The sequence below is a fragment of the Leucoraja erinacea genome, chromosome 15 (assembly GCF_028641065.1).
Source record: "Leucoraja erinacea ecotype New England chromosome 15, Leri_hhj_1, whole genome shotgun sequence".
In the NCBI taxonomy this organism is placed as follows: domain Eukaryota; kingdom Metazoa; phylum Chordata; class Chondrichthyes; order Rajiformes; family Rajidae; genus Leucoraja; species Leucoraja erinaceus.
In genome coordinates this window covers 31,666,582-31,691,363 of record NC_073391.1, presented here as the reverse complement: position 1 = coordinate 31,691,363, position 24,782 = coordinate 31,666,582, and the positions used below count along the sequence as shown (strand labels likewise).

The 24,782-nt window shown below is 42.4% G+C and overlaps 1 protein-coding gene across 1 annotated transcript in view; it reads right to left on the bottom strand.

The window, feature by feature from the left end:
- Positions 1-531: 531 nt before the first annotated feature.
- The window catches only part of got1 (glutamic-oxaloacetic transaminase 1, soluble), a 46,191-nt gene continuing 21,940 nt past the window's right edge, over positions 532-24,782 (bottom strand). The window contains exons 7-9 of the mRNA XM_055647036.1: positions 16,639-16,804; positions 11,721-11,863; positions 532-2,599 (exon numbers count right to left, since the gene is read on the bottom strand). Of these exons, the coding sequence (XP_055503011.1) occupies positions 2,454-2,599; positions 11,721-11,863; positions 16,639-16,804 (455 nt within the window). The 3' untranslated portion in view covers positions 532-2,453. The remainder of the gene's footprint in view (positions 2,600-11,720; positions 11,864-16,638; positions 16,805-24,782) is intronic.

The window sequence follows — 24,782 nt, the reverse complement described above, 5'->3', positions numbered from 1 at the left end:
TGATTCCGTAGGCCTCGCCGGCCCGAGACCCCACACATGCGCACACTTCAAGTATGTATATGTGTATGTATATATGTGTATGTATACACAAATGTATGCGTGTATGTATATATGAAAACATTCATGTGCAGAATATTGCCATTTATACACAGAAATCTTGTTCAACTACCATCAGAATCTTATGTTTCAGAGGAGCCACACAGTTACTTAGGATCATGTTAAGATCCTAACTGTTACAACTGCTGTAATGTCTGGTGAACGGACTGCCAACACACTGTGCCTGACAGACACACACCCCAGTACCAAGGATGGATAAACCATCATCTCTCATTTCCGTCACTACAGTCAGAGTGAAACAGAAAAATAAACTTGTTGGCGATCCTGCGACATGCTTCACGAATGCAGCAGATTCTGGCCTCGTACAGCAATTAATTGCGCTGAAATACCACCACGTCTCAGTAAACGAACCCGACCGGACTTTAGACAGCACGGAAACCGCGAGAATGAATGAAAAGAATGAACCATAAACTGTTTTAAATTATTTATTTTTATTTGATGTGACCTAATACATTAGATGTAAACTCCATTTAGCCAAGATTTGTACATCCCAAATATTTTGGGGTAATTCTTAATATATTATAAGCAGTTTATAGCAAGTGCATATACTGGATCTGTGCTAATTATTTGATCGATTAATAGCAATCATTCATCAATTACGTCAACAAATATGACAAGCAAGGTGTCGGGGTGCAACTGGACAGCCAAAATTAAGAGGTAGCTGAATTCTCTTCCTTCCTTTCTCCATAATCCCGACCTCTTCCCAAAACATTTTTTTTTTCCTTTTTCCCCCCCAAATTAATTTTGAGGGAATTACTATAAATTCCACTCCCGATAATATTCCCTATGCAAACTGCCATTGTAAGTGACATATTGGTATAAAGTCAACTCTAATCTGGTTACATTCATTTGCTGTTTAATAACTCTACTGTCAGTCCATTGCCTTTTATTTTCTGCTAAGAAAAATAACTAATCCGTATGGTAATTGTTTTGAAAGTGCTTTACAGGAGAGGGTTTAAGACAATTAACATTGTGGATTGTAAGTACCATTCCCAGACTAAAGCTGTCTTGTATTCTCTGTAATTCATTTGCAAAGGTTCAGGATTATCCGACTCAGATGTAACGCTATCTTCAAAATCTTAATGCCCTCCCTACATAACGGAAACCGCTTCAATCTAAATTAAAAACAAGTTAATCATTCTCGACCCATCTTTCAGTCACAGTAGTTAAAACATTAGTCAGAACTGCATCAATCTAAGCCCTCAAGATGGCTGAATAATTATGGCCTCAATCAAACAATAACCAAATAAAACCTGGATGGAATCAATTCTCCCCTGAGGAGTTAATCTTATTTATTAAACTTTGCTTCTATGAGAGTATAAGAAACAATTCTATAAGAAACAATTTGAAGAAATGAGCGATTAGCCCATCAGACAATTTAACATTGGATGATGATGTGTAAAATAGTCTAAGTTATCACCTCACCCAGGTCAAGTTTGCATCTCTAAGACTGCGTCGTGCTCACTGACTACACACTTGGTCTGAGAGCACCCACCCATTCATGATAAAAAGACCAACAAGATAATGGATTAGAATTAATTCTACAGTTGCATCTTAAATGATTACATGCCGTTGAATATCCTAACGCACAGCACCAGACGGAACTGGAAGACTGACACTAAAACCTAACTTAAAGTAGGTCATTTGCTTAAACTAAGTTTGCAGGAACAAAGTTGTGGGCTAAAACTTCATTCTCAACGGATTATCCCATTCAAACCTCCATTTCCCCCCATCTCATCATCACTCCTGTTATAAACTTGAAAGGAGCATAACTCCAATTTAAAATGTTAAGAAATTAAAAGCCCATTAAAATGGTTTTCACGCATCTAATTTTTCGAAGGGTTTCCTTTGGAAACTGGAAAGTAAAATACATTGTGTTTTAAGCATTTTTTTTACATACAGAAAGGAAGATTTAACAAAAATGTGAAGCAATCCAGAGTAACTAACTTCAAAACATGGGGGGAACAAACCACACACATTTCCAGATATTCACAATGTTTATGAACTTGCCAGCCATCAACTGCCTTTCACATTAAAATCCTCGGATAACATTTGATGTTCAGTTACAGCTTTTTTTTTTAAACAACTTTAAAAATGAATGTCACAATAATTGTGAAGACAAAATCAAACATCAAGGCTGGATGCTGAACCGGGAACTAAGTTAAATGAGCGTTTCTCATTTCTTTCTTTAAACCATAATCTCAGAACTTCTCTGTTCCAATATATAAAATTATGTATTGGGAGTGCGAGAGTTTGCAACACCAAACAAAAACCACCCGCTATCACATACACACACACAGTCACGTCAACAGATCACTTTGGAGGGGAGTTCTTGTTTACTGGCACTGGCTGCCTGTCGCTGCTTCTTTGATGGATTCTGCCACGTAATCCAAGTTAGAAGTGGTCAGGCCGCACATATTGATACGACCGTTGCCCAAAAGATAGATGTGTTTCTTTTTGATCATATATTCAACCTGAGAAGCTGTGGGGCAGAAAAGAGAGAGAAATATCACAAATGGTCAGCAAGTTTACCTTTTTCTCTTGAGAGTTTGTCTTTAGTTTGAAGTGATGATCAAAAGAACTTTCATCAAACTTTTAGCTTTAGATTAGTTGAGTTTAGAGATAAGGTGTGCAAACAAGCCCTTCGGCCCACTGAGCCCGCGATCACCCGTACACGAGTTCTATCCGACACACTAGGGACAGTTTACAGAAGCCAATTAATCTACAAACCCAATCGCTTTTGGGATGTGGGAGGAAACCGGAGCATCCAGAGAAAACCCACGCGGTTATATGGAGAACATGCAAACTCCATACAGATGGCACCGGTAGTCAGAATCGAACCCTGGTCTCTGGCGCTGTAGAACCGCTGTTGTGCGGATGTGGAGGGGTGTCAAGAGTTGTGATTAGTCAGAGACACATGGAATTGTAGATGCTACAAAACACTAACTACTGGAAGAATTCAACGGGTCAGGCAGCATCTAGAGTGTGATGGACACTTGGTGTTTTGGGCCGGGTCCCTTCTTCAGAACTTTGATACACTAAACAGTTCAGATATGTTCATCCTGCTAGGAAAGATATTGTTAAGCTAGAAAGGGTGCAAAGAGGATTTACGAGGATGTTGCCAGGCCAAAAGGGGAGAGGTTGAGCAGGTTAGAACTTTATTCCTTGGAGGGCAGGAGGATGCAAGGTGATCTTATAGAGGTGTATAAGATCATGAGAGGAATAGATGGGGTAAATGCACAGTCTTTTACCCAGAGTAGAGGAATCAAGAACCAGAGGGCATAGGTTTAAGTTGAGAGGCTGAAAAGATTTAATAGGAATCTGAGGAGCAACTTTTTCTTTTACACAAAGGGTGGTAGGCTGATGGAACGAGCTGCCGGAGGACGTAGTTGAGGCAGATACTATAACAACGTTTAGACAATTGGACTGGCACATGGATATGATATGTTTAGAGGAATATGGGTCAAAATGCAGGCAGATAGGGCAAGTGATGATGGGGCATGTTGGTCGGCATGGGCAAGTTGGGCCGAAGGGCCTGTTTCCATGCTGTATGACTGTATGACAAAGGCGCCTTTGATGGAAGATAGAAATGCAGAAAAATGTGAAGTCCTCAAATTTGGTTGAAAAAAAGTACAAAGGCGAACTATTTTATTTAAAAGTCTTGAAGGGTCAACCATGGTCTGGCATTTATTATATACTTATGGTTATAAGTATATAGTAAATGCCAGACCATTCTGTACAGAGGGGTCTTGAGGTGAAATTCCATTATGAATGCAACACATGTAAACAAGATTGTACAGAAGGCGTATGGTATACTTGCATTGAGTATAAAGGTTGGTAGGTCGTGTTGCAGCTCGATAAAACTTTGAGTAAGACACATTTGGAGTATTGTGTGGAATTCTGGATGCCTCAATACGGGAAGGATGTGGAGGCTTTAGAGAGGGTGCAGAACGGGTTCACCAGGATGTTGCCTGGATTAGAAGTAATAGCTCTAAGCAAAAGTTGGACAAACCTGGATTATCATCTCTAGACGTCTGAGGCTGAGAGGCAATGTGGTAGAAATATATAAAATTATGAGAGATCGACCGAGTAGATAGTCACAGTCATTTTCTCAGGGTGGAAATGCCAAATCCAGGACTAGAGGGCATAGCTTTGAGGTGAGAAGGGGAATAATTAAGGGAGATTTACAAGGAAAGTTTTTAAACAAAGAGAGTTGTAGGTGCCTGGAATGCACAGCCAAGGTGCTGGAAGCAGATACATTAGTGCCATTTTAGGCGTTTAGATAGGCACTTGATCAGGCACATAAGGGGAGCATAGTGGTGCAGCTGATAAAGCTGAAGCCTGTCCCAACTCTCCCTATAGCTCGGGTCTAGTCCTGACAACATTCCTGTAAATTTTCTCTTTTCAGTTTAACAACATCCTTCCGAAAGCAATTGAATGACCAAAACGGAACACAATGCTCCAAATGCAGCCTCACCAACATCGTGTTCAGCTATAACATAACATCCCAACTTCAAAACTCAATACCCTGACTTATGAAGGCCAATGTACCAAAGGCCTTCTTGACTACCCTGTGACGCCACTTTCTGGCAGGTTATTTGTCAACGGTTGAATAGACGTTGTACATCTACCAGCTACCCTGGCCCTTCACGCAGCTACACCAAAAGCTGGCCCAACTCAGGCACTTTCTTTTTTTAATAGATACAGAGCCCACTGAGTCCGCACCAACCAGGTATCACCCCGTACACCAACACTATCCTAGGAAATACTTACAATTTTACTAAAGCAAATTAACCTACAACCCTACATGTCTTTGGAGTGTGGGAAGGAGCTGGAGCACCTGGAGAAGACCACATGGTCACAGGGAGAACAAACAAACTCTGTATAAACAGCACCCAACAGCACCAGCAAGGCTGCAACTCTACCGCGACACCACTGTGTCTCTCTCTCTCTCTCTTCCTGCCTCCCTCCCTCCCTCTCTCAGCAGACGAGGGTCCTCAAGTGGATTCTTTATCTGATACCAGTGGTCATTTTGCAAATAGAAAGAGATATCTCCTGGCAGCCGTCTAAAGACCCTGGTGGTATGTTGTGTGTTCATCTAATTGACTCCTTCAGGGCACCAAAACAGACGCACTCAACAGACTCTCAAATTGCATAAGTTCTCTCTTTCACTAAGCCAAACAGTCTGCTTCGGATTAATAAAAGTACGATGCAAAGATTTTTTTCCCCTCTCCTCTTTTCTTAAAATATAAACTTCTTCAGCCCTTTGTGAATCTGCAACTATCCAAAACAAAACACACACGCAGAACAGCTGGATAGCATTACTGCTTAAAATATTGTACGATATAACGATCGGCTGGACGAGGGAAAGCTTGTCAATTAGTGCAGTTGTTTTGAATTAAAAGACCTGTAAAGAGTGAAACCAAACTAGCGGGGACTGTGGTGAAGCTGGGAACACTAACAGAGACATCTACCCATCCACCAACACCTCACATTCTAGTTTTCACTGCGGTGAGATATTCCAGAATGGGTCTGTGCCTCTTATTACAGGAATAAAATGGAAAACTTCCGAAGACATTAAATCATTTTATTTGAGGACGATCCAAAGGATGATTAATGGCTTCAGGCTAGCAACGAGGACGAGGAAAAAAAGGTGCAAGCAGTGTGTTAACTTTGAAAGAAGGCTGAGCACTCGTATGGTCGATATTTCATCGCTAGGAAATGTGAAAACTTTTCAGTTGTAATGAGTCACCTCTGAACTGCAGTCCTCTATATAGTCAATTTACTGCATGGTAATATGCCGAAAAACATAAAGTGAGATGAATGATGACCACAGTGAACAACGTTTTTGGCACTTTAATTGAGGTAGGTGTGCGCTGGCACCTCTGCTTTCAATAATACAGCAAGACCTGCAATAATTGCCCGAGCCAAGGAAGGATAAAACAGATGGAACGTCAATTCAATGCCTTGACTGAAAAACAGACCAATTCTAAACAGAGCAATTCAGCAGGAACAGCAAACTGAATTCCCGCGACAAGGGAGGGCAGGAAGCAACTCACAACTAACGAAAACAAGGTAAGCATTACCCATCAACTTGAAGCCTGTGGTTTAGATAAGGCCCACCAATGGTATTTTTGGAAAATAAATAATTTAATTCAATTAGATGAACACACAACATACCACCAGGGTCTATAGACGGCTGCCAGGCAAAAACCACCTGTCCTGCACTTGAATGTGTTCAAAGGGAGCACAAGTCATGGCAATGGAACGCCCAGAGAATGGAGCTTTCCATCTGAATGTGATCCATCACGTACAGTATAGAAACGCAGTGTTGTTCTCCAGTGTTAATGTGGGGAAACTAAATGTTCCGACATGTGCGGAATGGACACTGGGTCAGATGTGCGGCGGGCTCATTCTATCAAGACACCGACTGAAAATCTCTTGTCTCGTGACTCTGGAAGGATCCCAGAAATTAAAAAAAAAAAACACCACTACAGATGTTGGAAATCTGAAGCATCAGTGGACAAATGATGGGGACTCCCTCCAGCATGGAATTCCAATCTTGCAGCGTTAACAGAAATACGCTGAAAATAGATTGTCCCCAAAGCAAGATATAGACACAAGGAACTGCAGATGCTGGTTTACCAAAAAAAAGACATCAGACAGCATCTCTGGAGAACATGGACAGGTGGCATTACAGGTCACGACCGTTCTTCAGTCCTTTTGCTTCTGAAGAAGAGTCCTGACCCAAAATGTCACCTGTCCATGTTCTCCAGAGATGCTGCCTGAACTGCTGAGTTACTCCCCAACCAAGTGTCCCTCTGAACGGTGCATAGATTTCAAGCTGATCTGAATCTTTTCCCTTTACAGTAAATGCTTCCAAAACATGCACAGCACAATGTCTCTAACAGAAGCTGTGCTGTGAATTTTAATGTAGCTCTCCTCCTAGAAGATGCAGGTAATGGGATCAATTCAGCTTTCTTGCCACAGGGATTCTTCAACCTAAACTCAAGAGTTGTGATCGGCAGAACCCGTAAAGACCAATCTGCAAGCTCATCCATTTGCACCAATCCATTTGCACCATTCGCAACTCGCAAACATCATACAAACATTAAACCAAGAACAACCAAGGACTGAAGAAGGGTCTCAACCTAAAACATCACCTATCCATGTTCTCCAGAGATACTGCCTGACCTATACTGCCTGCCTGATACTGAGGGTCCGTAGGTGATAGAAATCAGAAGGCGTGCCAGACACCTTCTGCAGCGTGCTGCACAACAAGATTCACTTCTTTCCATTTTGGCCCCATGCAGGCAGTTCTCAGAAGTTTTGCCACTGCTGTTATCCTTCTTTCATCAAATCTTTTAACGGCTGAGCACCAAGACTCAATCTGCTCCATGGCATGTTGAATCAGAGGAGACCGTTGTGCTGTGGATATAACTTCTTACCTGTTTTTACAAGGAAACATGGGGAACCATGGGGACCCAAATCACTGATAAAGATAAGGTCCAATGGTGAATCTCATCCTCAAGAATTTTCCTCGGACCGAGCCTTGCGGCAAAGAGGACGAATATTGGCAATGGCTCCAACCCACCGTGCAGAGAATTGTGGACACGGCCCAGACCATCACACATGCTGCCTCGGCAAGGCCACCAGCATAATCAAGGATGTGTCACACCCCGGCTCTCTCTTTCTCCCATCAGGCAAAAGGTTCAGATGAGTGAAAATGCACACCTCCAGATTCAGACAGTTTCTTCCCAGCTGTTATCAGGCAACTGAACCATCCTACCAACAACTCGTCCTGACTTCCTATCTACCTCATTGGAGACCCTCAGACTATCTTTGATCGGACTTTACTGGCTTTATCTTGCACTAAATGTTATTCACGATATTCTCTTCAACATGTATCTATCTGTACACAGCGGTTGGCTCGATCGTAATCATGTATTGTCTTTCCGCTGACGGGATAGCACGCAACGCAAGCTTTTCATTGTATCTCAGTACACGTGACAATAAACTAAACTCAAACCCTTGAAGCAACAGTGCATATTGGAAATGGATGCAATTCTAGAGGCAAACAGGGTGATTGTTGCAAATGGTTCCAAGTCTTGAGGCAAACACAGTGAATATTGGTAATGGCTCATAAGTAAAATTCTAGCAAATAGAAAGATTGAAACAAAAAAAACCACTGCATTCTTTAGAAATATCTAGAGAGAGCTCAGTGCTTGGAGACTCCTGCGAGACAGATGCTTTGGCAACCACATTATCGAAGGTCTTTGTAGGAACTCTTCTGGCTGCTCAGAGCTTTCAACACAATTAGACTGACAATAAACAGAGACGACCCCAGGCACATTCTATAATGGTTTGTGCAAACATTGCAGCTGCCGGCAATAAATGGTGCAATGAAAATCTGCAAAAAATTCCAAGCTATTTGCCAGGTGCACTAAAGGAAGAATGGACTAGTCTCGATATCCGTCACAGGAATTGGGAACAGCTGAAGATCCCAGAGCCTAAACTAGACCAGGCACTTGGCACTGGCCACAATCTAAAGCACCACATGTTAGAGAAGGCAAGGCAGCTTCCTTTACAACCTGCCCACAGCAAATTCCTACCACAAACCTAGAGGCATTGCCTTTGCTCCCTCCCAGAATTGCGATTTTAATACCTCGTTCCACAGTTATTTGTTACATGTTAAAACAAAAGGATTATATATTTGGAGGAAAAAAAACAAACCAAACATTTCTATTCTTTCACAATCTCAGCACATCCTAAGCACGTTATAGTTAAAGAACTATTTTTGAAGTGTTGTCATGGCTACAATGTAGGAACCCCATTTGCACACAGATGATGTGTCATTGATCATGTTTTATTGTTGATTAAAGGATCAACATCAACTGGAATGAACTCTATATCAATTCAAGTGATGCCACAGGATTTTCTACAGCAACTTATGAAAACAGATGGAGCTTCAGGTTAATGTCTTAGTCATGTCATAGCACATAGGCGCCATGGTAGCATAGCGGTAAAGTTGCTGCCTTACAGCGCCAGAGACCTGGGTTCGATCCTGACTATGGGTACTATCTGTACGTAGTTTGTATATTATCCCCGTGACCACATGGAGTTTACCCGGTTTCCTCCAACACTCCATAGGACCACAGGTTTGTAGATTAATTGGCTTCCGTAAAAGTGTAAATGATCCCTAGAGTGTAGGATAGTGCTAGTGAATGGGGATCACTGGTCGGCGCAGACTCGGTGGGCCAAAGGGCCTGTTTCTGCTCTGTTTCTCTGAACTAAACTAAACCAAACCTCCGTTAGTTTTTCGTTCTTGTACAGTGTTAGATTACCAGGTTGAATACTGGGCTATTCCAAAACCTTCAAATGTTAAACCTGCCTTTTTAATCTCCTAACATCTCCACTTATGGCTCAATGTCAATATTTATCTTATTACATTTATACGAAGCACCTATGTTAAAAGCCCTATTTAAAATTATTGGGGAATCCACATCTTCCCACACAGATTTATTATTTAGATTTATTATTGTTACATGTACTTTAGTTTATTGATACAGTGGAATTTTTTGTTTGCATGCTATCCTTTTAGTTTAGTTTATTGTCACATACGCCGAGATACAGTGAAAAGCTTTCTTGTTTCTATCCATTCATCTGATGACGAAACAGCACCTATCCGAAACAGCACCTATCCATTCCCTCCACAGATGCTGCCCGACCTGCTGAGTTACTTCAGCACATTGCGTTTTAATGCAATGTCATTACTTGGTTGGAATAGTACGTAGTTGTGACCAAGTGCATGGATAGAAGAGGTTTAGAGGGATATGGGCCAAACAAGGGGAAATAGATTGTCAGCATGGACAAGTGGGTCGAAGAGCAATGTGACTCCATGACATCCTTCAAGCCAATCCATCCGTGTGTTAAAGTTGTTTTCACTGAAGTGGCTCCATGATAATCAACTCAGCAACTCCCTGAGGGTTGTGTCTCAATTCTAACCACTTTTTGGGGAAAGTAATTTGGCCTGAATTCTCTCTTGGATTGATCAGCGACTGCTTTATTTATAGTCCAACTTCTGGATCCTGCCGGCACCTCATTACCTAATTCATCTTTCCCAATCTTAAGGTCAGTGTTTTCCAAATATGTAATGGCTACCTGGAGAACTGGGTCAATGAGCTAATTTTTTCAGTCTCATTCAGACACTTGGGAATCAATGCGAATGAATGCATAATGCTGCAAACCAACTAGAATCCGGAGAGTACACTAGAAAATGAGAGCTTTATGCATTTAAAGTGTTAAGACTGCCGATTTCTCTAAACAAACATAAATTCACTTTGCCCAAAAATTGCTAATCAACAAAATCCATTTTGATATTTCGTAATGATATAGGACTGTAGTAAGGAAGACAAATGCAATGCTAGCATTTATTTTGAGAGAACTAGAATATAAAAACAGGGATGTAATGCTGAGGCATTATAGGGCACTGGTCACACCCCATTTGGAATATTGTGAGCAGTTTTGGGCCCCGTATACGAGGAAGGAGGATGTTCAGAGGAGGTTTACAAGAATGCGAATGATCCTGGGGATGATTGGATTAGTGTATGATGATCGTTTTGATGGCACTGGGCACTGTACTCATTGCTGGAGTTTAGAAGGATGAGCGGCAACCTCATTGAAACTTGCCAAATAGTGAAAGGCCTGGATAGAGTGGATGTGGAGAGGATGTATCCACTAGTGGGAGAATCTAGGACCAGAGGATACAGGCCCAGAATTTCTTTATTCAGGAGGGTGGTGAATCTATGATTAATTTATTACCACAGATAGCTGAGGAGGCCAAATCACTGGATATATTAGTAAGGGCATCAAAAGTTATGGGGAGATGGCAGGAGAATGGGGTTAAGAGGGAACTATAGATCAGCCATGATTGAAAGGCGGAGTAGACTTGATGGGCCAATTGGCCTACTTCTGCTCCAATGACATTGAAATGAACTTTTGATCTTATGAGCCCATTGAGTCTGTACCAAATGAAAGAACATCATTACCCTACTAATCATCCTTGTAAACGGACCACCCCATGTTTCCCATTAATTCCCACAGACTCTACCACTCTCCTTCTCACAGGGGGCAATTTTGAGTAGTCAACTAACCTATCGATTCACATGATTTTAGGATGCTGGGGTAAACCGGAGCATCTAGATGAAATGCGCACTGTCACAGGAGAACGTGCAAACTCCACACAAGCAGCACCCGTGGTCAGGATTGAAGTTGGTTCATTGGAGCTGTGTCGCAGCAGTTTTACACACTCATTAAAGGTTGAAGAGTTAATGGGAACCTGAGGGGCAACTTTTTTTTAATATAAAGGATGGTTGGTGTATGGAATGATCTGCTAGAGGTGGCAGTTGAGACATGTACTATCACAACATTTAAGAAACATTTAGACATGTACATGGATAGGATGGGTTTTGAAAGATATGGGCTAAACACAGAGAAGCGGGGCTAGTGTAGATTGGGCACATTGGCGTGGGCAAGTTGGGACGAAGGGCCAGTTTTCACGCTGTCTGGCTCAATGAGATGTGGTATGTGCTCTGGGTACATACGGTTCAGTCCCGTGAAGCTGAACATTCCGATCTGTTGGGTGATGTGATCCCAAGTGCCGGGAGTTCCCAGTTTCTCCAGTTTTTCCCTTAGCTGCGCTCTCATCAGCAATACCCGGTCAGCCATAGTCTTCACATTACTTGCCCTGGAGGAGGAAATGTCAACAAAGTAATGTACCAGAGTGAGTCAGTGGACATCACATCACTTTAGTTTAGGTTTAAGTTTAGAGATGCAGTCTTCGAGTGGAATGGCTCAATATCCTTGTTTTACCATATTTGACTGAAAGATACAGCATGGATACAGGTCCTTCAGCCCACTGACTCCACGCTGACCATCAATCACCCTTTCACACTACTTTTATATTTCTAGGACTAGAACTATATTACTAGAACTAGTTTTCTTACCCACTCTCTACACAGTAGAGGCAATTCACAGAGGCCAAATAACCTACAGGCCCACACATCTGAGGGAGGAAATCGGAGCGCCCAGAGGAAACTCATGCAGGGAGAACGTGCAAACTCCGTACAGACAGCGCCCAAGGTCAGGGTATAACCCTGGTCTCTGGACCTTTGAGGCAGCGGCTCTACCAGCTCTGTCACCCTGTTGGCCAATAATGAACCCAGATGATAATGATCTAGATGATAATGAATCTAGAGAAGGCCCAGGTTTGACATCAGAGATATGCAGAGTGAGCCCTGATGGAATTGCTGAAACCAATCTTGGTGTTCCTCACGCTGCAGAGATGACTATTGCCAGATATTCCTGTGACTTTTAAATTGCTTGTTGCTCTTTTGTGCCTGCACCGTGCTGCTAGAGATGATGGACGCAGATATGGTTGTGACTTTTAAGAGGCTTTTTGATTGGCACACATAGATATATGCAGGGCATGGAGGAATATGGATCACATGCAGGCAGAGAAGATTAGCTTAACTTGGCATCATGTTCGGGATAAAGTTTGTGGGACAAAGGACCTGTTTGTCTACTGCTCCAAGTACTAGGTTCTCTCAACACATCCACAGTAACCACTTTCGTGGAGAGGATCTACAATCTTTAGCAAGCACACTGCTTTCAATGAAAATAAACAGGGGGTATGGTGGCACAGCAGTAGAGTTGCCAGTCCCGGGTTTATCCTGACTGTGGGTGCTGTCTGTACAGAGTTTACACATTCTCCCCATGACCGTATGAGTTTTCCCCAGGTGCTCCGGGTTTCCTCCCACACTCCAAAGACGTTTGGGTTTATTGGTCCATTGGCTTTGGTAAAAAATTGTAAATTGTTCTCAGTATGTGGAATATTCCTTTGGGGGGGGGGGGGGGGGGGGGGGGGGGGGGGCGGAGCAAGAAACAAAAAAAATCATTAGTCGGCATGGATTCAGTGGGCCAAAAGGCCAGCTTCCTCCGCGCTGTATCTCTAAACTAAACTAAACTAAACTACAGCAGTCCGTATTCATGATCTCTGCACTAGTTGGTATGTAAATAAATGATCATTTTGCTGCCTTGAACATGAAGAAACAAGCTTGACATCCCACAAGAGATCAACCCTAGGTTGTTAATGGAACTGCGGCACAGACACTTGGATGGAATAATGGCTCAAAGGGAAAGGCGGCTGGGATTGAAGCTGCTGCATGCACAGCGACAGGCTCAGACTAAATGGTAAAAGAATGGATTGGCAACGACATAAAGGCAAAAAAAAGCACGATTTGTTTCGCAGGACGCGCCATACGGTTCAATTTAAAATTAGGGACACAAAAGAACTTAGTTTATGCCATAAGTGCAGCGTTTTTCTCAGAGTGGAGATTACACATTAAAAGAAATAAAAACACCTGGTGGATATGAGTATTGCAAAATAAATTTAGTCAAGCTGACGAACTGGCACAGACCGATAAAATGTTAATCAGACCTTAGCATGAAAGTCATCAACATTTTATAAAATCCACACGGTAACACAGCAGCAAAGAAGTTTGGGCCAGCATGTGTGGTCCAATAACCCTTCAATTATAGTTAGAAAAGACCTGCTTAGTTTTACTGAAAAAATACGTAAAGTGCTGGAGTAACTCAACAAGTCAGGCAGCATCTCTGGAGAACATGGATGGGTGACTTTTTAGGGTGGGATCGATCCTTCTTTAGACCAGGAGCCTTCTTCAGACCGTAACAAGTAACAGGTGTCCACCTATCTATGTTCTCCAGAGAGATGCTGCCTGACCCACTGTTACTCTAGCGCTTTGTGACTTTTCATGTAAACCTGCAGTTCCTTGTAACTAATTAATGATCACACTCTTATTAAAGATCACTTGCCAGACCTTGTCCCACCCCCATCTCTCCTTTAGCTTTGCCCACACTACCATAATCAGTCTGAAGAATAGAACCGACCCAAAACATCGTCTGTCCATGTTTGTCAGAGATGATGCCTGACCCACTGAGTTATTCCAACACCTAGTGTCTTTTTTGGTAAACCAGCACCTGCAGTTCCTTGTGTCTACTTATTAAAGACTGGTTTAGGATTAGAGAATGCAGAAAGTGGGAAAGGTGCAGGATTTCTACAGAAATAAATGTTGGGCGTATGAAAAGAAATGATGAATAAAAACCTGCAGCATATACATTGGAAGGTATGTGATCTTCTGGAACTTGGCATTCAACTTGAACGCTCAAAATTTGCCCCATTTGCACTTTTCAGATTTCATGACCGCCTTCATATACTTGAACCTCACCAGCTAGAATTTATTTCCTAAATCACCTCTCTACTGTATAAGAAGACACCCATTAACATCCACCTATTCAGTTTAGAGATACAGCATGGAAACAGGTGCATTGGCCCACCCAGTCCACGCCGACCAATGATCACCCATACACACTTGTGCTATCCTACACACTAGGAGCAATTTACAGAAGCCAATTAGCCTACAAACCTGCACGTCGTTGGAATCCAGGAAGAAACCGGAGCACCCGGATGAGAGAGAGAAAAAAAACACACACCTGTATAAAACAAGCTGCCGGAGGAGGTTGTTGGGGTAGGTACTAACAGAACATTTAAGAAACATTTAAATAGGTACATGAATAGGATGTGTGGAAGGATATAGGCCAAACGCAGGCAGGTGGTACGAGTGTACATGGGGCATGTTGGTCATGTGGGTAGGATGGCCCGAAGGGGCCTGTTTTCATGCTGTATGACAATGACTCTAGGTACAGTGTGGAAAGTTTATAGTAGGTGGATTCCACCATAAAGTGAATACGAGTGTTTATAATGACAACAATGACCACAAATGTCACCAGAAACTAATAAACATTAGGAAAGCAGGGAGTGTAAAAAGATGGTTGCCAGAGTGTTTATAATGTTACCGACACTTAGAACATAAAACAGCACAGGTACAGGCCCTTCAGCCCACAATGTCCGTGCCGAACATGATGCCAAGATAAAAGGGCCGGCAGTGCTGCGGCAAAACAGTTGCTGCCTTGCAGCGCCAGGGACCCTGGTTCGACCCTGACTATGGGTGCATTCTGTACGTAGTTAGTACGTTTTCCGTGTGACTGTGCAGGTTTTTTCCAGGTGCTCCTGTTTCCTCCCACAGTCCAAAGACATGCAGGTTTGTAGGCTAAGCGGTTTCTGTAAATTATCCCTACAGTGTAGGATTCAAAACTGGGATAACATAGAATTAGTGCACAGGTGATCGTTGGTCGGTGCGGGCCCAGTGGGCCTGTTTCACGCTGTATCACAAGGAGTAGACGTAAGGAACTGCAGATGCTTATTTACAAAAAAAGACTCAACAGATCAGGTATATTCTTTAGATAATAAGTTTCAGGTTGGGACCCTTTTTTCCAAACAGTGATTGTAGTGGGGGTAGAAAGCTAGAAGAGAGGTGGGGGCTGGACAAAGCCAGGTAAGTGATTGGTAGATACATATGAGGAAGGTTTGTTTCACTAAGGCTAGAAATGAAAAGAAAAAAGGTCCGTGAAATAAGGAGAGAAGTGGTATGAAATATGAAGCCAGAGGAAGGGAGATAGGTAGATGGGAGATATGTAGAAGGGGACAGGAGAAATGGGGGCAGGATAGTGGTAGAAATGGGTGTGCATCCAGGAAGGACACAGGGAAGAGAGAGATTAAAATCGGGGAGGGGCTGATTACCAAAAATTGGAGAACTCAATGTTCTTACCAAAACGTCACCAAGTGCTGGAGTAGGTCAGTGGGTCAGGCAGCAGGGTCCCGACCCGAAATGTCACCTATCCATGTTCTCCAGAGATTCTGCCTGACCTACTGAGTTACTCGAGCACTTGGTGTCATTTTGTGTAAACCAGTATCTGCAGTTCATTGTTTCAACGTTTCAATATTCAGACCATTTGGGTTGAAAGCTACACAAGCGAATATGAGAAGCTATTCCTCCAGTTTGCGTGTGACCAGGGGCGGAAAACCCAGGGGGGCCAGAGGGGACACGCCCCCCCCATGTTTTGAGTGGTGGGCGACATCCCCACCAGGTTAACCTGCCTGGGCTTGCGGGAAATATAGCCAGCGCAGAGAAGCAGTGCTGGTATCCCGTCAGTCCAGACAGGGCTGTTAGTTCACCCGGTGAGACAGGCAGTTGAGCTGCATTTAGCGCTGGATTGAGCCTCCAAAGGCGTTCGCGCGTGTGTGTGTGTATGCACGCGCGGCCGCCAAAAAATTGTGTACCCCGTCCCCTCCATGTTTTGATAGTGAGTTCCGTTCTTGGGCCTGACAATGGAGGAAGCCCAGGACAGAAAGGTTGATGTGAGAATGGGAAGGGGAGAAAATGGGTAGCAACCGGGAAATTCATCAGGACAGAGAGGTCAGTTTTGGAATGGGAAGAGCGAGGAGTTAGAACTATTTAGGCAACTTAAAAAAAAAAAAATAGATGTCTACAAGCACAATGTCATTCCACTGCACGTTAGATTGTTCTATCACTGTCTTCTCACCATTCTGCAAAGAGAGCAGAGTCATTAAGTGTAGCGGCTACAATTCGAGCCCCTTGAGCGGGAGGGTTTGACCATACTGTCCGGGCTATCTTCTCCATCTGCGACCGAATCCTGTTCACGTTGTCGGTGTCCTTGGCCACGATGCACAGGTTTCCAACTCGCTCATCTGTGAACAAGGAGGGAGAAATTAAACGGGGCATTCTTAATTACATATGTAAATACAATGAACTGCAGAGGCTGGTCGACAAAAAAAACCTACTGGAGTAACAGCGGGTCGTGCGGCATCTATGGGGAACATGGTTAGGGCGGCAGAGTGGCTGCCTTGGAACACCAGATACCCGTGTTCGATTCTGACCAGGGGTGGTGTCTGTACGGAGTTTGTACGTTCTTCTTACAAAATTCTTAAGGGGTTGGACAGGCTAGATGCAGGAAGATTGTTCCCGATGTTGGACAAGTCCAGAACAAGGGGTCATAGTTTAAGGAAAAGGGGGAAATCTTTTAGGACCGAGATAAGGAAAACTTTTTTCACACAGAGAGTGGTGAATCTCTGGAATTCCCTGCCGCAGAAGGTAGTTGAAGCCAGTTCATTGGCTATATTTAAGAGGGAGTTAGATGTGGCCCTTGTGGCTAAAGGGATCAGCGGGTATGGAGAGAAGGCAGGAACAGGATACCGAGTTGGATGATCAGCCATGATCATATTGAATGGCGGTGCAGGCTCGAAGGGCCGAATGGCCTACTCCTGCACCTATTTTCTATATTTCTATGTTTTTTGTGATCATGTGGGTTTTCTCCAGATGCTCCGGTTTACTTCCACACGCCAGGTTTGTAGGTTAATTGGCTTCTGTAAATTGTCCCTAGTGTACAAGGTGATCGCTTGTTGTCGTAAATTCAGTGAGCTGAAGGGCCTGTTTCCATGCTGTATCTCGACCAAATCTGTTCTCCCGAGATGCTTTCTGACCAGTTGAGCTCCAGCACATTGTCTTTTTTAGTTATAATTTTACTTAGGTCCAAGGAAAATTTCACCCAAAATTACAATCATGGCATCCAAAAGCAAAACATAATTTCTCAGTGCAATGATGGGAAACCACCGAGCAGGAACAATGGTCATCAGCGCTGTGAAATCTGGTAGTCAAGTGGAGGAAATGGAGGAATATGAATCACATGCAGGCAGATGTGATTAATTTATATTTGCATTATGTTCAGCACAGATATTGTGGGCCCAAGGGCCCGGTCCTGTGCAGTACTGTTCTATGTTTAGGTTTATTACTTGGGCGGCACAGAACCACAACGATAGCCCTGCCAGGCCTGTATTACATGCATCTTTAGCTTATGCTTGTTTTGGGGGCTAGTCCCTTCAGTTTTCTCTTCAGCATAGAAAAGGCATGCTCAATTGGGTTCCGATCGGGTGATTGACTTGGCCACTCAAGAATTGACCATTTTTTAGCTTTGAAAAACTCCTTTTGTTGCTTTAGCAGTATGTTTGGGAGCATTGTCTTGCAGTAGAATGAACCACCGGCCAATGAGTTTTGAAGCATTTGTTTGAACTTGAGCAGATAGGATGTGTCTATACACTCCAGAATTCATTATGCTATTGCCATCAGCAGTTGTATCATCAATGAAGATAAGTGAGCCAGTACCTTCAGCAGCCATACATGCTGATGGTACTGGTTCACTTATCTTCATTGATGACCTTTTTCCAGAACTGTGGTTGCTCTTTTAAGCACATATTGGTAAACTGCAACCTGGCCATCCTATTTTTACAGCTAACCAGTGGTTTGCATCTTGCATTGTAGCCTCTGTATTTGTTCATGAAGTCTTCTGTGGACAGTGGTCATTGACAAATCCACACCTGACTCCTGAATAGTGTTTCTGATCTGTTGGACAGGTGTTTGGGGGTTTTTCCTTATTATAGAGAGAATTCTTCTGTCATCACCTGTGGAGGTCTTTCTTGGCCTGCCAGTCCCTTTACGACTAGTAAGCTTACCAGTGCTCTCTTTCTTCTTAATGATGTTCCAAACAGTTGATTTTGGTAAGCCTAAGGTTGAGCTGATGTCTCTAACAGTTTTATTCTTGTTTCTCAGTCACATAATGGCTTCTTTGACTTTCATTGGCACAACTTTGGTCCTCGTGTTGATAATCAGCAATAAAAGTTTCCAAAGGTGATGGAAATACTAGGTGCCGAGTTCTCTTATACCTGCATTAAGGAGGCTATTAAATACACCTGAGCAATTACAAACACCTGTGATGTGTCCCAAACATTATGGTGCCCTAAAATGGGGGGGGGGGACTAATGTATAAACACAGCTGTAATTTCTACATGGTGAAACCAAAATGTGTACAAATGGCCTTTAATGAAATCTGACAATGTGCACTTCAGCCACATGTAATTTTTTTCTATTACAAATCTCAAATTGTGGAGTACAGGGGCAAATAAATGATGATGGGTCTTTGTCCCAAACATTGTGGAGGGCAGTGTATACCATACATTGTGGAGGGCAGTGTATACCATACATGAATACAATCATATTAAACTAAAGTACAAGGGTCAGAGCAAAGAGGGAGATACGGAGCACCAAATACAGGTCTCAACTTGAATGCAGTTAATTTTGATGAATAGGACATTGAATTTATAATTCATGTCTCCTTTTGAGCAGGTATTTAAATGCAGCCCTTATTTTGTTTGCTAATTCTTATTTAAAGATTTAGATCAGGGCGACACGGTGGCGCAGCAGTAGAGTTGCTGCCTTTCAGCGCCAGAGACCCGGGTTCAATCCTGACTAAGGGTGTTGTCAGTATGTTCTCGCTGTGACCGGGTGGAATTCTCCATGTGTTCTGGATTCTTCTCTCCCCCCCTCCTCAAATCCCAAAGACATGCAGATTTGTAGGTTAATTGGTTTCTGTAAATTGCCCCTAAGGGCCTGTTTCCATGCTGTATCCCTAAACTGAACTAACAAAAGATTAAAAAAGCTGTACAAAATAGAAGGACAACTGAGTAGGGTTCTATTCTAGTAGTTGAGTGTCAGGTATGAAAATAACATTAAATGAACTTATTCTAACTGGATGCAAAACACAAATATAACATAGAATCTTTGGCCTTTTTTGAATGCAATTTTTGAAAAAAATATTTGATATTTGCAGATCTTTTCCAGAAATATTGCATGTTTAATGTTTCCAGAAAATTAAAATCCAGAGCCAGAGGTCATTCAGCCCATCAATCCCATTCCATTGATACAGGATGCACAATCTATCTATCACATGCTACCTCTCCCACAGCATTGGTTAACCATCTCTCTTCTCAACCAGCTCGCCCCTTCGCCCACCCCACCCCCAGAACAACTGAATATTTAATCTTGCTCTCAATTGCCTTTTTAAGGGAGATCATTTCAAATCTAGTTTAGACATCAGTTGATCCGTTCATTCACTGTCTGATCTATTAATGGTACAATTGCACCATCAAATCGCTGAGAGGTTTCCTTTCAAAAATCAAAGAGCTAGACAAGGTACATCTTTACAGGACAGAAGATTCATCTGACATGTTCTGACTTTCTGTACAAGCAATTTAGTTCAACTCCATTTTATTTACTGCAAAATATGTTCGTATCTTATAACCACAACATTAGAAGTAGGTTCCCAACTTGGGGCTGACGACCAGCAGACAAAAGGTGGATATTATCTACAATTTAAGATGAATCAGATCTTGGCTAATGGACCTTGATTGGGAATTCTGTAAACTGTCCCATCTGAGTAACACAAATATCCAATGCCAACAGGCATTCGTTTTAAACCTTCACAAATTGGCTTGGATTTAAAATCTGAACTCCTATGTATATAAATCAGCAAGCCATTGTAAAGAAAATAGAGAAAAAATTATTCTAGTTTCTTGAGTCTATTTGGTGCCATTTGAATTATCAAAATACTTATTTTTTTTAAAGTGGGAATTGTAGAGGTTTCTCAATGAAACTAATTAGAAACAAAAGATTTTTGCATTTCCAACACAATTCAATTGCAAACTTTCAGTATGGCAAATAATTATATTGCGGTGTCTGGGTTTCTTTATGGCAATCCAGGCGATGTTGTTCTAGTTTAAAGTGAAGTAAGTTTGATGGAGTAAGTTTGACCAACGCCATCATTCGTATTCAAAAACTTAAATCAGTTTCATACCCAAGTTGTTGACTGGGAATGCAATTGGTCTTTTTTTTTAATAAATAATTTCACGATTTTTAAGCTGCAGCCAAAATTCCAACCGAACTACATTTGATCAAGTTTGAAGTGCAGCCTTGGAATGACAAGCAGATGTAAAATTGCTCTGATTGCTGAAAAGAATAAGAACAGCTGCCCCTATTGAGAGCACACTTAAACTTTCTGTAGTGTACGATGCCATTCAAAAGTGGCCAACAACAGCAAATGGATATTTTGATCAGTACCAATGGTAGTTTAAAATTCCAACTCTGATTGTAAATGTTTCAGGTTTGCTCTGGACTGTGTCATACTCTTGGCTGGCACAAGACAAACATTCTAACTTGTGGTGCTTTACTATGGTAGGATTGTGTTGTCCACAAAATGGCTGCCGCAGTTTAATAAAAGCCAACCAAAAAGCAATAAAATGCCCAGCATAAGAAAAATCTTCTTTTCCCTTTTAAAAACAGAATGTCAATTCCAAAATTATCTAATTTTCATAATAAATTGTTCAATAGAGCAACCAATTAAACAGATGGGGACCACGTATTGGTCCCCATGTTAATCTCCCATATTTGGTCTGTATATTTAGGTCAAGTCAAGTCGTCAAGTCAAGTTTATTTGTCATATACACATACGAGATGTGCAGTGAAATGAAAAGTGGCAATGCTCTTGGACTTTGTGCAAAATGACAAACAAACAAACAACCAAACAAACTACAAACAGAATGTAACATATTATTTTTCATATTAAATATTTCATATTAAATATTGTGGGCAGAAGGAAAAAGGGGAAAAAAAAAAGCAATTAAAAAAAAAGCAGTAGAGTGGTACAGTAAGGTTAGTCCCTGGTGAGATAGGAGTTTATCCTTAACAAGAGTTATAAGCTTCGCACCATACTGTCGGGTTGTACCACAGTGAGGTTTGCGAACAGCTCTGCCCAAGACCACAAGAAATTGCGATGTTGTAGATGCATTACACAGGCCGGCCTCCCCCCAACATTGACTCCATCTACACTTCTTGCTGCCTTGTAAAAGCAGCCAACATAATCAAAGACGTCCCACCCCGATCATTCCTTCTTCTCCTTACTCCCGTCTGGCAAAATGCACAGAAGCTTGAAAGCACGCACCACCAGATTCAGGAACAGCTTCTTATTGTCCATTATAAGGCTTCTGAACAGACCTTCCTAAAGCTCGATTCACCTCTACCCTAATGAAGACATTGGATTTTGTCTAAGGGACTGATGCGCTACAATGAACTATAATGCTGAGGACTATATCTTGCACTCTGTATCCTCCCCTTTGCTCTGTATATTGTACTCATGTTTGAAGTGATTGTATCTATGCATCGTATATCTAATCTATAGCGGATAACATGCAAAACAAAGCTTTACAAGTGTACCTCGGTACATGTGAAAATAATAAATCTAAACCCAACCTGTACTGGATTTAAAAAAAAACTTTAGACCTCAAAGATACAACACGGAAACAAGCTCTTTGGCCCACCACACCGACCAGCGACCACCCTGTACACTAACACTATCCGACATACCACAGACCATTAACAAATTCTCCGAAGCAAATTAACCCACAAACGTTTACAATTTTGTATTGTGGGAGGAAGCCGGAGCACCCAGAGGAAACCCACTTGGTACCAGAGAGAACGTACAAACTCCACGCAGACAGCACTCATAGTCAGGATCGAACCCGGGTCTCTAACACTGTAAGGCAGCAGCTCTCCCTCCACGTCACTGTGCCTACTTCTCAGCTCTCTGTTCACAGATCTAAACTGGATACCACTTAACCACCATCTCACTATTAAAGTTCTCCATCATCCCATCTAGGTAACCTCCACAGATCCATGTAACTACCAAACATATATTCAGTCTTTCAATTCAAGCCTTTTGGTTTCCGTTGCCCAAACACAGGTAATGTTTCTGTCAGGTCTCCTGGTCCAAGGTTCTGGACATCATTCCACAAAACTCTCCATATCTCCACCCCTCTAAAACCTCTGCTTTGTGAGCTTTGGCCATTTGCTGCCAGAATTCCTAATGTCTAAACTAAACTAAAGTGGCCAAGATCTATCATAACATCAATTTCAAACTATTAAATTGCAGAAATGATTTCAAACTATTAAATTGCAGAAATGATGGACAGAAGAATCAATTTTCACTATGGTGCCCGTTCACTTCTAATAAACCTATTCAGTGAATTTATGATTTCGAAATAGTTAACTATTAGTCACTCTTGGGTACTTGAGAAGGAGACTCTGATCCACTGAGTTCTTGACAAGATGACTCAAATTCTGTCAGGCCATTATGAACAGAGTCTAATTATTTGCTACACTGCAGGAGAGTGCGGAGGATACAAGTTTCTATGGAGATTACTTATATCATCATCTACATGAAGGTACCTCGCTTACCCCCACTTTGCCCACGAATCAAAAACATGAGGTTGCACTAGCCTGGGAAAGGTCTTCCGAGTGGGCACATCAACTGAACCCAAGTTCAAGTTTACATTTATTGTCACAACCAATTAAGGTGCAGTGAAATTTGAGTTACCATACAGCCATACTAAGTGAAAGTAACACAATACACATTTAAAATAAAATTTAACATAAACATCCACCACAGTGGAATCAACATTCCTCACTGTGATGGAAGCCAATAAAGTTCAGTCATCTTCCTCCTTTGTTCACCCGTGTCGGGGCCTTTGAACCCTCCGCAGTTCGCCGCTACAAACGGTCGGATGTTCAGGCCCTCTCGTCGGGATGATCGAAACTCCGACATCAGGACGGATCGGAACACTCCGAGGCATGGAGTTCTCGAGTCGGCCGCTTCTTACCGGAGACCGCAGCTTCACGGTGTTAAAAGTCCACAGGCCCCACGGTCGGAGCACTTCTTCTGGCGATCCTCGGCAAAGGATCGCAGCTCCGCGATGTTAAAGTCCGCGCTGTGCCTGCGGCTTGAAGCTCCAGGCCGGTCTCCAGGAAAGGCCGCACCAATCCAGTTGTTAGGCCGGGGGGGGGATGAGACACTGAGAAAGTCGCATCCCTGTTGAGGTAACTGACTGAAAAAAAGTTTCCCCCAATTCTCCCCCCCCTTCTCCCCCCCCCTCCACATAAACTAACCACGAAACATTGAAACACACATTTAAAACATACGTAAAATAATAAAAACAGAGAAGGGACGTGACAGACTGCTGGCGAGGTAGTCATTGCTGGCGCCACCCGGTGGTTTTTTAACATAAATACATTAAAATAATATTCAGATCAAAAATATATAATTTACAGTTTAATTAAAAAAGTGCTGGAGGAACTCTACGGATCAGGCATCTGTGGAGGGAAGTGGACATACGACCTTTTCAAACCGAAACATCGCCTGTGCATTCCCTCCATAAATATTGCCATACCCGCTGTTCAACCAGCACTTTGTTTTTTTCGCTCAGGTTTCCATCATCTGTAGTTTCTTATGTTTCCATTCAATACAGTTTATTCATTTTCAGCTATTTTACATTGAATTACAACTATTTAAAATGTTTACTCTGAATAGAGTGGTCACCCAAATGAAAAATACTTACTTTGTTGTTAAACCTATTTTTTGCTGTCAGTAAAATTCAGTTGTGTCAGTGACATTTCGTTTGAAGGCACTGGACCTGTATTCACTGGAGTTTGGAAGGATGGGGGGGGGGGGGGGGGGGTCTCATTGCATTCCACCAAATAATGAAAGGCTCCATAGAATGGATGTGGAGAGGATGTTTCCACTAGTGCGAGAGTCTAGGACCAACGACCACAGCCTCGGAATAAAACGACGTACCTTTAGAAAAGAGATGAGGAGGAATTTCTTTAGCCAAAAGGCGGTGGATCTAGGGAATTCATTGCCACCGATGGCAGTGGAGGGCAAGTCTTTGAGTATTTTTAAAGCGAAGATTGATATTTTCTTGATTAATAAGGGCGTCAAAAGTTATGGGG